Source organism: Bemisia tabaci, chromosome 1 (genome assembly GCF_918797505.1).
Source record: "Bemisia tabaci chromosome 1, PGI_BMITA_v3".
Classification (NCBI taxonomy): domain Eukaryota; kingdom Metazoa; phylum Arthropoda; class Insecta; order Hemiptera; family Aleyrodidae; genus Bemisia; species Bemisia tabaci.
In genome coordinates, this window is record NC_092793.1 from 86,215,667 (window position 1) to 86,233,228 (window position 17,562).

At 39.4% G+C, this 17,562-nt stretch overlaps 1 protein-coding gene across 1 annotated transcript in view; it reads right to left on the reverse strand.

Annotated features, from left to right (window-relative positions):
* LOC109031665 (angiotensin-converting enzyme) overlaps nucleotides 1-17,562 on the reverse strand; it is a 115,649-nt gene that overhangs the window by 44,844 nt on the left and 53,243 nt on the right. Inside the window, exons 9-10 of the mRNA XM_072296650.1 lie at nucleotides 11,336-11,434; nucleotides 531-607 (exon numbers count right to left, since the gene is read on the reverse strand). Of these exons, the coding sequence (XP_072152751.1) occupies nucleotides 531-607; nucleotides 11,336-11,434 (176 nt within the window). The remainder of the gene's footprint in view (nucleotides 1-530; nucleotides 608-11,335; nucleotides 11,435-17,562) is intronic.

Here is a 17,562-nt window from a genome sequence, read left to right on the forward strand (position 1 = left end):
ACTACTTTCAACTAAGAGCCCATTGACCTCTTTTCACCGTATTAAAAAATTTTAAAAAATTTTATTAAAAAATAACTTTTAAACACGCCTATTAAAAATCATCACAGACACTGCTCAATTTCTTATCATGTGTTGATTTTCAGTAGACAGTCCTCAGCCTGTCCAAGTGTGAAGGAAAGTTTGGTAAACTGTGCGACCCCGCTCAATCGCGCTCCTTGGTCAAATTTCAACGGGTGGCAGTTGTCAAATTTACACGGGGGGGGCAGTTGTCAAGTCGGGTGGCAGTTTTCAAATTTATACGGGGGGCAGTTGTCCATGTTTCCAGGAAATGGGTGGCAGTTTACAGCCTCCCATTCGGACTTCCTCTTCCGCCTTTATTTCGCTGCTTAATTGCTCTTCCAACCATTTACGAGCGTCAGTTCAGTTTTCTCGGGGATTTTGCTGCATGAAGATCTTCTACGGTCGTTCTGATGGAGAGTGAATAGAAAATAAAATCATACTTGACTTATAAGTATGAAATACGAGCTTACCTGATCAACAAGGTATGCAAAAGGTAAATACGCAACTTTGTCCAATGCCATCTCCATTAGGAAGTCAATGGTAGTCTCTGAAAAAAATATCATGTATTTCAAAATTTAACATATTTAGTATACCCCTAGATAGGGTGCATAGCGTTTTAATCATCTCACGGAAAAAAGTACATGCAAAATGAGCCATTTCAAGCTTGTGGCGGCCCAGATAGCACACAATATACCGAGAATATTTGTGCAATATCCTCGATTCTTGAATATATTCAAAAGATGTTCATAGAATATTCAAGTAAATTAGGTACTAAGCCTAAGTTTTGAATATTCATAGAACATTTATGGTAGAAAAATAAAACAAGTGATATCTCGTTATTATATCTTGTCTCCTCGAATGGAAGAAAAAAATATAAAAAACCAACGAATAGCATTCTGAATGTGGGAAAATAAGTGTGTGGTCGTATCGCCATCTCCATCTTTAGCGACCACACTTGAAGCTGCGTCGACGTTGGTCGTCTCTTCACACCCCCTTACAATTCAAACCGCCATCTTCCTCGCGCTCCTTAAATCCCCGTCTACAGTGTCCCAGACTTTCCTATTACCACGCGTCTTCCTCGGTTGTATCAGCGCAGATGATGAGGCTGGGGGCGGGAAGTTAAATAAGGAATTGACCCCAACTATTCCAAATTTAATAGTCCCGCAGTCTCTGTCTCCCCCTCCTCCCCCCCCCCCCCGGTCTCTTTAAGGAGCCTAACGGGGCGTCCTAATCAGAGTTGCGTTATGAAATGTTCTGACATGAAATTTCACGATAAAATTTCATGAAATTTCATTCTCTCTTTGAAACTTTCTATGTTACATCCAGAGGCTTGTGAAACCGCTTAAAATAGTGAAAAAGTATATATAATTCGTGTTCCCTACCCCCTTCCCTTTACATCACATGTATTTTTAATTCATTATTGTACATGTACTTTTTCAAGAATTTGAACTGTTTGATGACAGTAAAACAATGGCAAGACGAATGCATTTACTACGCACTTCGATTCTGGTAACTTTGAACTATTTTCGAGGTTTCTCTCAAGCATTAAGACCAATCTACACAGGTCAGTCATTACTCATTCCTGTGATCCCGTTTGGATCCCGTAGATGAATTTTAAGACCCTACTGAACATTGCGGCGGGAAGTTCAAATGCAGTGCATTTCTTCTGGCTGCGGCCGAGTGTGGGCCGATGTCGGGCGGGGAAAGCAGGTGGATTCCAAAGAGATGCAATGACAATGGCTGGCTTGTGTGGATCGATATTGGTTTTCTTTTCACTGTCATTTAAAGGATTTTAGAAAAAAAAATAGTTGGCAAACAATACGGGAACTTGCTTCTTCTTTTTTTTAAAGAGATAACCTGCCTTTGTCAAAAATTTAGAGGGGTCTCGCCACACCCTGTCGTTAAAAAAATGAAAGGTGTGCAAAATTACCCCCTAGAGTAGGGTAACTTCGGACACCTCTCGCTTTTTGACGATTGTAAACAATTTAACACCAAGACAATCATCACAACAAATATTTTCAATTATTAGGTTAGGTACTCCCGACGGTTCTACCTTGTCATACATTTTTACTTTCTCGCTCCTCTAGGGTAGAGGAAGTATTGTCATCCTTCAAGGGGGGGGGGGGGGGTTGAAATTTCATCATTTCTAGACGTTTTAAGGTCCCTGGAGTCAAAATAACCATACTTGAAAAAATGTTTGTCCGTCCGTCAGGCGTCCCCCAAATCTGTGTACAGCCATATCTCAGAATCTATCTGTTCAATTTCATTCAGAAGTAGAGACGTTTATGGACGTCAAACGATTTTAGGGTGAGACATTTTTTTTTTCGAGGGGGGGGGGCAGGGCCAGGGGCCAATCTCGATTCTTAGCAAAATCACACGGAAAGCTCATTTTGAAGGACTGTAAATTTTGAAAAATGCCTTCCTTTAATTCTTTAAAAGTGGGTATCAGGCACACCACCTGGGTCATTAATTTAAGTTCCAAAACGATCTTTGGACTAAACTCAAAATTCAAGGGAAACTAGGCACAAAAGTAGCGCACTTTGCCCCGCGACATCACACAAACAGCTCATTTTGAGGGACGGTAAATTTTGAAAAAATGCCTTCCTTTAATTCTTTAAAAGTGGGCATCAAGCACACCACCTGGGTCATTAATTAAAGTTCCCAAAAGATCTTTGGATCAAACTCAAAATTGAAGGGATACGCGTCATATGGCGGGGGCACTTTGTTCCGCAAAATCACACGAAGAGCTCATTTTGACGGACTGTAGATTTTGAAAAGATGCCTTAAATTCTCTGAAAATTGGCACAAAAGCACCACCTGGGTCAATAATTTAAGTTCCTAAGAGATCTTGGGAAAAAACTTGAAATTGAAGGGTTACGCGTCATATAATAGCGTAGCGAGGGCGCTTTGATCACACGAAGAGCTCACTGAGAAGGGTAGTAGATTTTGTAAAAAAACGTTTGATCGTGTGAAAGTTGGCACAAAGCATCACCTGCGTTATTTATTTAAGTTCGTAAAAGATCTTTGGACTAATCTCCTAATTGAAGAGGGACCAATAGCAAATCGCCATTTTGGGCTGAACGCTCAAAGAAACAAAAGACTCCTCGGTATTGGCAGCAAGTGGTTTGAGTCAGGTGAAACCTAGGATTTCAAATGCATTATATACTTACTGCATCATATACCTACTATCTCCAAAATTACTCCGTAGGTACCTACACACCAAGCAAACTTAGACGACTAATTAGGTACTTTCATACTATGAATCATTGAAACGTACACTAGAACTGACACTTAGATCTTCATTAGAAACTAATATCTTTGTTGTTAATGATCTTAGAATCCCTGCAGATTCCATCTTTCGCGGTTCCTTTTCACGAGGTAGGTACTGAACACATGTATAATAATACTACACGAACCTGCTTGATTCAATGATTGAGGTGATTCGTCAAGCACAAGCACAAATGACGTGGTCGAACTGGCATGCGATATATCGCATCGATTAAGTAAAAAATCTCGGCAGATTTAGAATTTTTAGCAATAAAAAGGACGAACGCCCCTGTGCATGAGCCTAATGATTCATTCTAAACCTAAAAATTGGCAAAATTCAGAGAAATGAAAGCAGAATAGTGTTTGGAAAAAACCTCGCATTCGATTCAGCTATCGATTTCTGTATCGAATGCGAGGTTTTTTTCCAAACCCTATCCTGCTTTCATTTCTCTTGATTTTGTCGATTTTTGGGCTCAGAATGATTCTTTAGGCTCATACGCAGGGGCTTTCGTCCTTTTTTTTGCTAAAAATTCCAAATCTGCCGAGATTTTTTACCTAATCGGTACGATATATCGCATGCCAGTTCGACCACGTCACTTGAGCTTGACGAATCATCGTAATGATTACACGAAAGCGCATTCGTTTATCACGTTCCACATGTTGCTGTTGTTTCAACACAGGGATACGAGCTAAGGAGGTAGCGCTCTCGGCGGGCGGGTGGTGAACCATTTCCGGCGGTAAGATTCGACCGCCAACTTTAAAACTTGGGATTGATGCTCTGCAAAACCCGTTTTATTTTAAGACTATTTAAACATTGAATAGTGATTCTACCCATTGAAGTAGGTTTTTATAGCATTTTTACCGTGCTTAAGGAAAGATTATAATATATAATCGTATCTAAATTATGATGTCGATGAATCCAATGGATCCTAATGAATCGTAGGAAAGCTAAGATTTTTAAGGATCGCCGTCTTTACTGGGAGGCATCATTAGGTAATCAATTATTTAATTGAAGTTGCCGCATTATATCGACGAGTCTATTCTGAATATGGACAGATTTATGCTAAAAGGAACTATGTTACAGGCAAACCCTACGCATATAGCTCCTTTCAGCATAAATACGTCCATATCTGAATTCATCACATACCGTGAAGAGATTTACACAGGTAAAGTTTAGGGGTTTGAATAAAAACTTCATATCTATTATCGTTTGATCAAAATTCCAATCGAACTTTATGATTTCGTGAAATTGGCAGTATTTTTCTAAATATTCCAGTAAATGTGTCTACTTATGCCGGCGCGGAGCGCCGCTCCGGCTTCAGCGAAAGAGTTTTGCGCGATCGTAGCAACATGATGGGTGGGCTTTGTCCCCCCCTCCATATGCCGGCGCAAGGCGCCCGCACGCGGCGCTCGCGCCGCGCACAAATTGGCCGGAGGCCAGTTTTTTCTATTGAGATAGGAATATTTCACTACCTACCTAATTGTGAAACTTTCTGGCCAAACAGATTTCATGTGAAACGTTCTGGTGAAATTTCATTTCGCAACTCTGGTCCTAATGCTTAGAAATAAAGGTCCTTGATCGAATTGCGAATGCGAATTGATAGCATCAAAATTGAAGAGGACGAACCATTGAATCGGTCCGTTACGAAAGGGCTCGAGCGCCAAAAATGAGAATTCGAGAAAAGTGGTAATGACCGTTTTAATTGACCCCTTATAAATCTCAGAGCTCTAAAATGTTAAAGCGATGAATTCATTAATTACATTATAAATTAATCTGCAATTTAAAACGGGTTGGTATGTACAGTTTCTACTGTTTTTTTCGTAAGTATTTTTATATCTGGCGATTGAGCCCTTTTGTAACCGACCGATGCAATTTTGTCCAAGACTTACCCCTGCAGACTCAATATCCAGCCTACCCTATAGATGAATTCTTAAAGAGAGACAGTGCCGCCCTTCCTCCATAAGTTTCTCCTTGCTCTCAAAATTGACGTAGACTCCCCGAGAAGACCTGGGGGACCCTGACCCCAAAGAATCCAAATTTCCTTTTCCCGGGCGGGCCCCCTCAGCCTCAGGTCCTCTTGAGGAGCGTCATCAAAGTCAGCACTCCCTCTCCCGACCGAATTACAAATTGATCGTATTAAAATTGGCGAGTAAAAAAAAAATAAAAACTGTTATAACCTTTAAAGACCGCTCTAAGTTCAAAATGGGTCCACTCAAAGCCCGAAAACGACCATTTTCTAATAGGACGGTGCCGGGTGCCTGACGAAGATTCCTCAGAAAAAGATAGTCCCTCGCATCATTGACCCCAAAGAATACGAATTTAATGGAGTCGGAACACGGGAATTAAAATTCAGCCATTGACCGGTCTTGAATCAATTGAAGACACATTCAACACGAGAACTTTCGATTGTAAGAAACACTTGGACGCATTATACCACCAAGGTGCAAAGGGCGCGAATGAGCGCGAATCAGAAACAAGGTTCTGTGTTAGTTTACATTCGAACCAAGGGTTTAATATTATATCAAATAACGGTATCAAACGATATCATATAAATCAGTCTATTGACAATTTATTCCCGGCAAATGACCATCGATTTAAAAATTACCAGCCATCCCTTTATGTTGCAGCTGAACGCTTGAAATTTTGGCATGAACATGCATACTTGTGTTACAAATAGAAAAACATGGAGACACAGGTTTAATCTCCATTTTTCTCCTGCTAATGGCCGTCGTTTTGGAAATTTGCGGCCCCGTCTCGTCTCCTCGCGGTTCCTCTGATTTTCGTGGATAGAAAGAATAACAATTTTTTTACAGTTTGCTTATCGTTGGATTTGCATGAAACTTGGTAACCGAGGGTATTTTGGCACGAGAAGAACGAATCTTTCATTGGTTATCTGAAATTCCGACAAATTTCAAAATGGCGGTGGAAAAATGGCGGGAAATCAGTTTTACGGCTGTTTACCGATGCATTTGCATGAAATTTGATATCGATTATTTGGTATTTCAAGAATCTAATAAAATATACTTTTATATCGAGCCAAAAACCACCAGGATAACGAATTTCATGCAAATCTATCGGAAAACAGCCGTAAAACTGATTTCCCGCCATTAGAACGCATTTCCGGTCTTAAACATTCACAATCCCGGAATCGCCCATGTCCGACCTTTTACCCATATCGCCACACCGTACGCCATATCAATTCTACGTAACTTTTTGCGTAGAATCCATATCTGAAGTTAAAATATACCCTTCCCTAGTAGCACATCTTGTAATATAATTCGTAAAAAAAAAATTAAAACTGGTAAATTTTACGAGTACGAAAGATGTACGTAAAAGAACTCGTAAAAAATCAGAGTCTGAAAACTTAACGTAAAAAATTTATGATCCAAGACGTAAAAAAAAAACTGGAGTATTGAACTGAAATCTGTTCGTAAATAATTCGCGATTTTTTTCATGTAGAAAATCAGGAAAAAAATGCTGAACGGAAAATTCGCTGAATTGACCGAACAGGAAATACCTTTATAGTTTTTATGACAAGGAAATTAAGCAAAAAATTCTAATGTCCCCTAAAGATTGTTTGTAAAAAAAAGTACAGCCCAAAAACTGGATACAAAAACACATTGTTCTGAACGAATAAGCCAGAGTTTTTAAGAGTTTGAGAAGATTTTTAATTTATCTCTATTAAAATAGTTAAGACATTCTTATAAAAAGTTGATGCATGATGTTAATAATATTTAAGAAAAGAAAAAGAAAAAAGGGGGACATATTATTAAAATGTACATAACTTTTTTCACATATTCCTGAACAACAAAGGTACTTTTGAAAGTAGGTATACCATCTTTAAAATATCCATGATAAATATTAGTTTTTGCCCTTATCCAATTTTTCCAAATTCAAAAAATATTCCGCAATTCGTTCTCTCGCATATTCAACAATAAAAATATTCACTTATACAGCGCAAATTCGCCCCTCTAACACAGAAGCCTCGTTTGCTCAGTAAGTAGCGCATTCGATTCCTGATAGGCAGGTCCCAGGTTCAATTCCCGACAGGTAGATAATAATTTGAAAGTTGATCTCATGGAGAATTAATTGACTACAGATTAAGATAGGTAAAAAGTCAATTTTTTCTTTATGATTTATCATTTTAATAAATTTAAGGAAGCAAGAGTTTTTTTGAGCATAACTTTTTATGTAAAGAAACTCTACCTTTTTACGTAAAAAATCTTGTACTCTTTACGAATTATTCTTGTAAAAAAGACTACATCGGCATTTCATTTTTGGTCTATTTTACGTCTTTTTTTACGAATTTTTTTTTGGTAAATTTTACGTCTTGGTGCTACTAGGAAATTTGATTCAATGATCGGGCTCAAAAATCGATTTAATGAAAGATCGATTCAACGACCCTATCTTCGAGACGTTGGGAAAAATTGAATGGGATCGGATCATTCATGAGTGGAAAGGATATCAGTACTTATTTCCAGAAATATGACGGCTGCGAATCGAATTCTCAGGAGACGTGTTTGTTAAGAATCATCTTCATTTTCGATCAAGTTATCAACTAAGTTCTGTGGCAAGCGAAAAAAAAATAATAACCGATTATTTCGATTTGATTCCGTAAGAAAAATCGATTAACGCGAAAGATCGGCGTGAAAGAATCGATTCGATCTTATCGATCTTTTGGTGTTGGAGAATCGATCTATTGGAGGAACAATCCAAGAATCGCCATCATTACCTTACAATAGTCTACACATAGTCCTGACGTAAAAGAGTTATGTACCTTGGACCGAAGTGAATAGGAAAAGATTTGAACTTTAACAGTTCGGAACCCTCAAAGGCAGTGACGAATATTATTTTTTTTACGTATATTTTGTAGTCTCTATTAGTACTGCCGATTTCCAGAAGATTGTAGCTTTTCCAAAAAAATTTCCCCCCCTTTTTTTATTTTTATGGTTTATTCCTATTCACCCCGGGGTGGGGTGAATAGGAACGCATGCGGGGAGAATAGGAATGGTGGCGGAGTTTTAAAAAAGAATCGAGAGAACAAAATTTTGGAAAAAATGACCAAAACAACAATTTTTAATGAAAAAAAAAAAAATGCATTTCATATTCATGATCAAATGTAATGAATTAGAAAAATAAATAAGTATAGGAACAAGACTTAAAGTTAATTTACACAGTTTTTGAGTATCTTTGAACTAGGTGCAAGGTATCAAAGGAATCTGTTAAAAAAATACCTACATGCTAATAAAAAATAAACTAGCCTTTGACATAAAGGAGCCTACTTAATCAGTCAACAAGGCTACGATTACCGAGAAATGAAAAACACTTATAAACTATTGGAATAAAAGAAGAAGTGTAAGTTTTGTCAAAACTTAAAAACTAGAAAAATAAAAGAATAAAAGGGGCTTGGTTACCCTAGAGTACCCGTATAGCGAGAGTATGGACAGATCGCTTCATGGAGGGCTTAGGGCCCAAAAGTGCAGCCACCCTTCTAACCAACTTCTAGCGCACAAAATTTCACTGCCAGTCTGCAGATTCCAATTCTAACCAAAATGGCTAAGAATGTATATAAATGAGCGTTCTTCCGCAAAAATGAGTAAAGTTATGCAAAAACTAAGTCAAATACGTGTTTTATAAACGTAGTTCATAACAATTGTATTAGTAAATCGCTCTAGATAATTGAAATTCATAGGTTGGCTGCATTTCTGGGCCCTAACTTTATTCGCGGAGGCACCGGTGAAGGCCTGATGGATTTTCGGCGTTTCACATCTGTCGATACTCTCGCTATACAGGTACTCTAGGTTACCCAGGCACTGGCTAAGTAGGTAAGTAAGTGCCTACGGCACAATAACATGGCCACAAAAGGGGCAGGGACGTATATTCTCGGCATTTGTTGATCTAAGAAGGAGAGACATGCATGTCAGAACCAAAAACAGAAAATGCGTTCAAAATTTATTCAGAATTTTCAAATAGAAGCATCAAAAACAGCTTCTATGACATTAATATGATGCAGGATGTGAATAGGAGCGGCATTCCTATTCACCCCAAAATCATCAATTTTCAGCATGTGATTTTTATTTTTGGAGCACTCAGTACAGAAACCGAGATTAACATTGAAAATTTCCTGCAAAGTCATCAACAACATACAGGGTGTTCGAAAAGTCCCCTGCCCCCCTCTAACTTTTGACCTAATTGAGGTAGAGATTTGAAACTTGGAGGGTGTTCCTAGATCAAAGGGAGCTACTTTTTGACTCCCCCCCCCAAAAAAAAAAAATTTTAGGGGGCCCCCCTTGGGAGGGGAGGGGGTTACGGACCCTAACTTTTTTTTCAAATGCGAAGACCCCCTTTGTGATACCTCGTTCGAAAGAGCATAAAAAAAGAAAATTTTTCGCGCAAACCCGAAGTCATTATCTCAAACCTTTTCATAATGGCGGCCGGTCAAAGTTCAAAATGGCCGAAAATTGGCACCTCTGCTATTTGCACATGGATTTGCTTGAAACTCGGTATCTGGGGGTATTTTGGCACCAGAAAAACGAATTTGACGTTAGATTTTTTAAAAAAAAACCCTAATTCTTCAAAATGGCCGCCGGTTCAGGCTCAAAGTGGCCGAAAATTTGACAAACTCGATTTTTTGTCAATGGATTCACCTGAAATTCGGTAAATGAAATTTACCATTTTTAAAATGGCCTCCGATTAAATGAAAATGGTCAACAATTGGCAACCTCGACTTTTTGCCGATGGATTCGCCTGAAACTGAGCTTATCGTTTTCCTCCTACCCAGATACCCCCAAACACCGAGTTCCAGGCGAATCCATCGGCAAAAAGTCGAGGTTGCCAATTGTTTACCATTTTGAACTTTCATCGGCGGCCATTTTGAAAAATTAGGGTTTGTTTAAAAATCTAACGTCAAATTCGTTCTTCTCGGGTCAAAATACCTCCAGATACCGAATTCAGGTGAATCCATTGGCAAAAAATCGAGTTTGTCAAATTTTCGGCCACTTTGAGCCTGAACCGGCGGCCATTTTAAAGAATTAGGGTTTCTTTTTAAAAATCTAACGTCAAATTCGTCTTCCTGGTGCCAAAATACCCCCAGATACCGAGTTTCAAGCAAATCCATGTGCAAATAGCAGAGGTGCCAATTTTCGGCCATTTTGAACTTTGACCGGCCGCCATTTTGAAAAGGTTTGAGATAATGACTTCGGGTTTGCGCGAAAAATTTTCTTTTTTTATGATCTTTCGAACGAGGTATCACGAAGGGGGTCTTCCCATTTGAAAAAAAAAAAGTTAGGGTCCGTAAACCCCCCCCCCTCCCAAGGGGGGCCCCCTAAATTTTTTTTTTTTTGGGGGGGGGTCAAAAAGTAGCTCCCTTTGATCTAGGAACACCCTACAAGTTTCAAATCTCTACCTCAATTAGGTCAAAAGTTAGAGGGGGAGGGGACTTTTCGAACACCCTGTATAAGAGAACAAAATGTAATTGAAAATTTGACTTACCTTAAGTTATTATGCCCCTGATAGATCACACTCGCAGCCCCCCAAAAGTCGCGGGTGATCAGTTTGTTGTTTGAGGTTATGTTTACATCTGTTGGTCGGTGGAAAAAAAACGTTGGACATCACTTATCACAGTATCACGGTCAGTGGTGTTGTCTCTGCACCCGAACATATTGGCGCCACCAACATTTTCATAGCGCAGATACGCGCCGCACAGTGGGCCGAAAACGAAAATTTTTCAAAATCGTTCCTATTCACCCCGCGATTCCTATTCTCCCCGGTCCACGGTATTCGTTCGAAATGAATCGTTCATACTTATTCAATTCAAAGACGCCTAAGTATGTCTTTGACAAAAATAATAATGTCACGTGGTATCGTTGACAAAAATAATCTCCGAAGATACCTGTTGAAATTACTGTAAACCTAATGGGATTATTCTGAAAGATTGCCTTTGAAAAGCATCCGTAGAATGTGGCTCCTCTCACACCGGAAATGCCTACTATTTACAAGCATACGCACCAGGGTCATCTGTGATGTTGTTTTGAAGTCCAATCCTATGCATGTGGCGAGGTGTGGATACAGATAAGAGGACCGCATCAGCAATAGCTTCATGAAATCCTAAATGAGGAATGTCAAGATATAAAGTTAATAGTAAAGAGGTGAATAACCGTGGTCAGAGCTAGATACTTTTTAATAAGGGGGGAGGGCAGGAGTGTCAGAGAGACACCTGATCAAGGGGGTCGGTCACAGGAAGGCACCTCACCGAAGGGGGTCTAAGAGCCTTGACCACCTCTAGGTAAAGAGCCAGTTAGGTATAAGCTGGGATAGGTCGCTGTCATTCTTGGTGTCCCGCCTAGTTGTATGTCGTCCTAGAATGGATAACAAACATTAACAACAACATGGTAAAACAAACAGTATTACTTGTAAGTATACTATGCAGAGTCACGATAAAAAACAATTTGATGCCTAAAATTGCTGCTAACTGCCTTTCAAAGTTGTGACCAAAACGCTAAAAAGGCGAGTCTCAAAAATTTTCGCCGCGACTAAAAACGCGTTCCGGCAGCACTAAAAATCATCCGATTTCGCTCAAATTTAGGGACATTAAAATAATGCTTAGGATTAAGCAAAGAGAACCATGTTATACGTTTTACCATGTATATTTAAGGTATCAATTCATGCCGAAGCTTTTCAAATCGCCAGGGTTCATCTTCAGGGCAAAAATTTATAAACGAAAACCAAGCAGCAAACGCATCAAGCGACCGAAAAATGTTGCAAGTACTGGAAAAATTTGAAATTAGGAAAAGAATACCGTCCGGTCAAAATTTGTTAAATATCCAGTTGGATATTGATAGTGCTGCTAATCCTTTGATTAACTTATGTTGTAATCTCTAGTGCTCTGTTCGGTGCTGCACTCTTGTGCATACTGGAGATGATGCATGTGTGAGGAATTTACGATTTGACCACAGATTCTTACTTAAAAGTTCGCGAGAAACACGACGGTGCCACTGGTTTTCTCTGAAATCAACACCCAAGCTCATAAAAAGCTCTATCAAGTTGAGGCCAAAATGGAGAAGATAGGTATCCCACGCTATCCTGAGCCTGAGAGTCCACGTCTACATCAAGACAAACTCTCCATGCAAAGATAGGGAGCAAATACATTGACAGGGCTGCCATTTTAATTGGGGACTCCATAACTGAAAACACATCAACCCTGCTAATGTGTTTGCTCCCTATCTTTGCATGGAGAGTTTGTCTTGATGTAGAGTCCCTTTATACCCAGAGTAGACAACTCGATTATCAGCTGACTGGCAGCCGGCCTTGGCTGGCCATGGAGGCACAAACGAGTGCACCCAAACGAACGATATTGAGGGATAAGGATAAGGAATCCTGCGATGTCTGTCATCCCAAAACAACGACATCAACAGAATTAATCAATTATAACGAAAATGAGATTGGTTTGTGAATAATTTCTTAATCTTTTTTCAACAATTTACTCTTGAAAAACCACAATTAGATAATATTTTCTAATTTTTGTTCACATTCGAGTCACCGCCATCTTGGTGCACTCGTTTGTGACTCCATGAGCGAGAACCAATCAGAATTGGATTTTTTTTTTGGCCACTTTCAGCCCAACCAAAAGTGAGTTGTCGTAACTGTGGGTATAGGGGACTGTATCTTGATGTAGACGTGGACTCACAGGAAAGCGTGGGATATCCCCTCCATTTTGGCCTCAACTTGAGAGCTTTTTTTGAGCCTGAGAGTTGATTTCAGAGAAAACCAGTGGTATCATTGTGTTTCTCGCAAACTTTTACGTTAGAATCGTTAGTCAAATCGCAAATTCCTCACACATGCAACATCTCCATTAGCGTACCTACCTACTGCTTGAAGAATACCTACCCTCCTTTGGCTCTGCTGATTTGTTCACTAGTTATTCGAGCTCCTTATAGGACGCTATTGGTGCCACGTCACAGAAAAGCGATATATATCGATTTTTTCGCGTTGGTAGCATTGAAAGAGGTTATATGCCAATGTTATTGTTTGGATATAATGGAGAATCCCTATGATGACGTCGCCACTAATAGTGTCTATCACCTCACTCGGTGTACTGTTCTCTAGTCCTGTATTGTTACTGTTTCTTTCTTTTTGGTATTTTCACTAAACTTCTGCAATGTAGTGCTTACTGGTTAATTTGTCTTGCGTTTGTTTGTTTTTCGTTTATTAATTTTCGCCCTGAAGATGAACCCTGATGGTTTGAAAAGCTTCGGCATGAATTGATACTCTAATTAAACATGGTAAAACATGTTGCTTCTCTTTGCTTAATCCTTATATTTTATGCTACTCAAACCATAATGTTTCATTAAATGTTAACCATAAAAAGACAATGAAACCACCGAACATCGATGTTCCGAGAAAATTTTTTGGATGGTTAAAATTTGGGACACCCTGGGGTCTAAAGAAAGATGTCTGAAGGAAAAGTCCAGCTCCTTAGTTTCAAAGTTAGTCGCAACTTTTTGGTTGGAAATACCTACTTGGGTGGACATGGAGACTCGCAGGAGAGGGTGCGAGGATACGCAAGAGTGGGTGCGGGGACAATCAGGAGTGGGTGCGTGGGCGTTCCAAAAACGAGTGCACAGTGTCCGCAAGGTGTCCATCGTTTTTTCCAGAGCACCCTGTAGATTTGTCAGCACCCCTCGGCTAGAGTCCCTTTATACTGAGAGTCAAGACAATTTGAATCCATTTCTGATTGGTTCCCGTATTTTAGGCCTACACAGTGTCACAAACGGGAATAAAGATTACATTTTCACCAGTTGCAAAGATTATAATCTGGAATGGACCAGGGAATTACGGGTTCGGCAAGGAACAAACAGAATGAGAGGAGGAACGGAGAAAGGCATTTGAGAATGGGCCGATCAAAGATTACGAAAAACGTTCAATTTCTGTAATCTTTATTCCCGTTTGTGACATCCATGAGCCGAATTGTCTTGACTCTCAGTATAAAGGGACTCTACCCTCAGCTGATTTTTAGATTTGCGAGCCCGACGTTACAAAATTGACCTAGATTTAAATTGACACATTTTCGGGTTACCCACAGTGGGTTTTAACTAAATCTAATTAAGAAAATGAAAGTCCCCATATCTGAAAGCGGAAAAGTACAGCGAAACACTTCAGGAAAACATCCTCGCTGAAAAGAAAATCATTCGCTGGGCCTTTTTTTTGCCCCCCCCCCCCCAAGCCAAAATGGCGGCTGATATGCGCCGCCGCGGGGTGCAAATGTTACAACTCCCTCACAATGTCAAGTGACACATCGATTCCTATGTAATTTTGGTCGTAGAATCCGAATATGAGGTCAGAAATCCCTCACGACTAAAAGAGATCGCGCAAATTCAAGATGGCGGCCAAAAATTGGCCCCGAGGTAAAAATTCTCAATTCCAGCTTTTGGTGACGAGTCCGATGTCTTTTTTTATGTTTCTTGGGTCATAGGATCCAAATTTGAAGTCGAAAATTCCCTTCTGGCCGACAGGGATCCCTCAAATCCAAAATGGCTTCCATTTTGGGGATGACATATTATTTCCGAAAGACGCGTATAGTCGAGTGAGGTGTCTTTTTACATGTTTTTTGGACCACATAATCAGGAACTGGGATCCAAACTGTGTCCCTGTGGGCCGGAAGGTAAGATTCGTCCCTCAGCACCTTGATTGTAACGTTTTCATCAACTATTTAAATAAAAACTCAGAATTTCACTGTTAGAACGGCGCCAACCACACCAAGAATGCTCTATTCTTACAAATAATGTTTGACCTTTTTGCCTAGGAGGGGCTGTAGTCCCCTGCTTCACAAAAAAACTAGCGCAAACTAAATAGAGCAAACTAAATTCAAGTTTCCATTTACAAAAATTAAATCAAGTTAAATTATTTATTCTTATATTGATACATAATACTTCTATTATTACTACATGATGTATTCGTATTCAGATAAATCATGTCTACATGATGATTGCATTCATACAGTTGAGTCTTCGTTAATGTCTTGAGAAAAAACTGTGATTAAATTTAAAAGATAATTTAAAAAAAAAAAAAAAAAAAAACAAGAACAAAAACCGGCCCAACAAATTATTTTTGGAACCCATTTTGGCCGCCATCTTGGATTTGAGGGATCCCTGTCGGCCAGAAGGGAATTTTTGACCTCAAATTTGGATCCTATGACCCAAGAAACATAAAAAAAGACATCGGACTCGTCACCAAAAGCTGGAATTGAGAATTTTTACCCCGGGGCCAATTTTTGGCCGCCATCTTGAATTTGCGCGATCTCTTTTAGTCGTGAGGGATTTCTGACCTCATATTCGGATTCTACGACCAAAATTACATAGGAATCGATGTGTCACTTGACATTGTGAGGGAGTTGTAACATTTGCACCCCGCGGCGGCGCATATCAGCCGCCATTTTGGCTTGGGGGGGGGGGGCAAAAAAAAAACGGCCCAGCGAATGATTTTCTTTTCAGCGAGGATGTTTTCCTGAGGTGTTTCGCTGTACCTTTCCGCTTTCAGATATGGGGACTTTCATTTTCTTAATTAGATTTAGTTAAAACCCACTGTGTACCGTAAGACAGTTAGTCCTCTTTCGATCTAGGGAACTACTGGGTCAATTTACTTTGAATTTGTTTTAAATTGCAGCTCTTAGGCTCCAGATGTGCCAGCATCCCTTGATCTTCCGCTTTGCACTACCGACGTTGCAAAATTTACCTCGAATTGATAACGACTTATTTTCGTCTTTGCCTTTGGCAGTTGGATTACATTTAGCAAAAAGGAACCAGCGCGATTACAGTGTGTTTCAAAATCGTGCAACTTTTTCTTTTCCTTTAAAAATACTTAATATATGTAAGGTATTGAAATTTACACTATTATTTTCCTTTTTTATAAACAATGTGTTGGCGGGAAATGACAACTATTTGCTATTTTGACAGATTTTCAAGATCATAATGAAGAAGCAACATTTTTGTAACACTGTAATCGCGCTGCGTTTCTTTTTTTCTGAATATGACCCAGTTAGTCCTTCTTCGATCTCGGAAACTATTGGACCGATTTGCTTCGGATGGAAGCTGTTAGGCTCTGGATGTGCTAGAACCCCTCGGTTTATCGATTTACGCGACTGATGTTGCAAAATACAAGAGGAACGGAGGTAAGGTATGATAGCTTGAGACATATACGACAAAAAAAACAAAAAATCAGTGGGAAACAAGGCTAAAATTAGTAACCACAAAATGCAGGACGTTTCGGCTGGTCACCCTTTTTCCTCCGCTAAACACAAATAAAAAATTAAAACCAAGGCTAAAAAAACACTACATTAAAACGAGTGTGATCAGCCCATACGTAAATTAGGTCTGATTAAAATATCTGGCACTATCACTTTAATTTATTTTGTTTATTACTTATTCTTTGAAAAATTCATTTATTACACTAGGGTTTGATGTTTTTAATGGAGAAATATCAACATTATGCAGTGAAATTAGTATTGAAGTCATTTCTATTGAATGATCCAAAAGTCCTTTCCACTGCTTCTAACATTTTATCTAACTGAGGTAAAGATTTGAAACTTGGGGGATGTCCGTAGGTAAAAAGGAGCTACTTTATAGTCCCCCTAATACTTTCAGAGGGCCCCTTGAGGGAGCAACGGACCCCAACTTTTTTTTTCAAATGAGAAGACCCCCTTTGTGATATCTCATTCGAAAGAGCATAAAAATAGAAAACATTTTGCGCAAACCTGAAGTCAATATTTCAAACCGTTTCAAAATGGCGGCCGGTTAAAGTTCAAGATGGCCGGAAATTGACACCGGTTGTTTGTCAATGGGTTTGCCCGAAAATCGGTATCTGAAGGTATTTTCACACGAGAAAAACGACTTTGACGTAGGTAAGATTTTTAAAAAAAACGAAATTTTTAAAATGGCCGCCGGTTGAAGTTCAAAATGGCCGAAAATTGCCTACTCGGTTTTTTGCTGAAACTTGGGACTTGGGGGTATATCAACACATTTGAAATTAGATTTCTAAAAAAAATAATTTTCGGCCCTTTTAAAATTTAACAGGCGGCCATTTGGGAAATTTTTGTTTTCTTTAAAATCTCAAGTCAAATTCGTCCTCCTTATGTCAAAATACCCCCGCGGATACCGACTTTCGCGCAAATCCGTTGACGAACAACCGGTGTCAATCTTCGGCCATCTTGAACTTTAACCGGCCGCCATTTTGAAACTGTT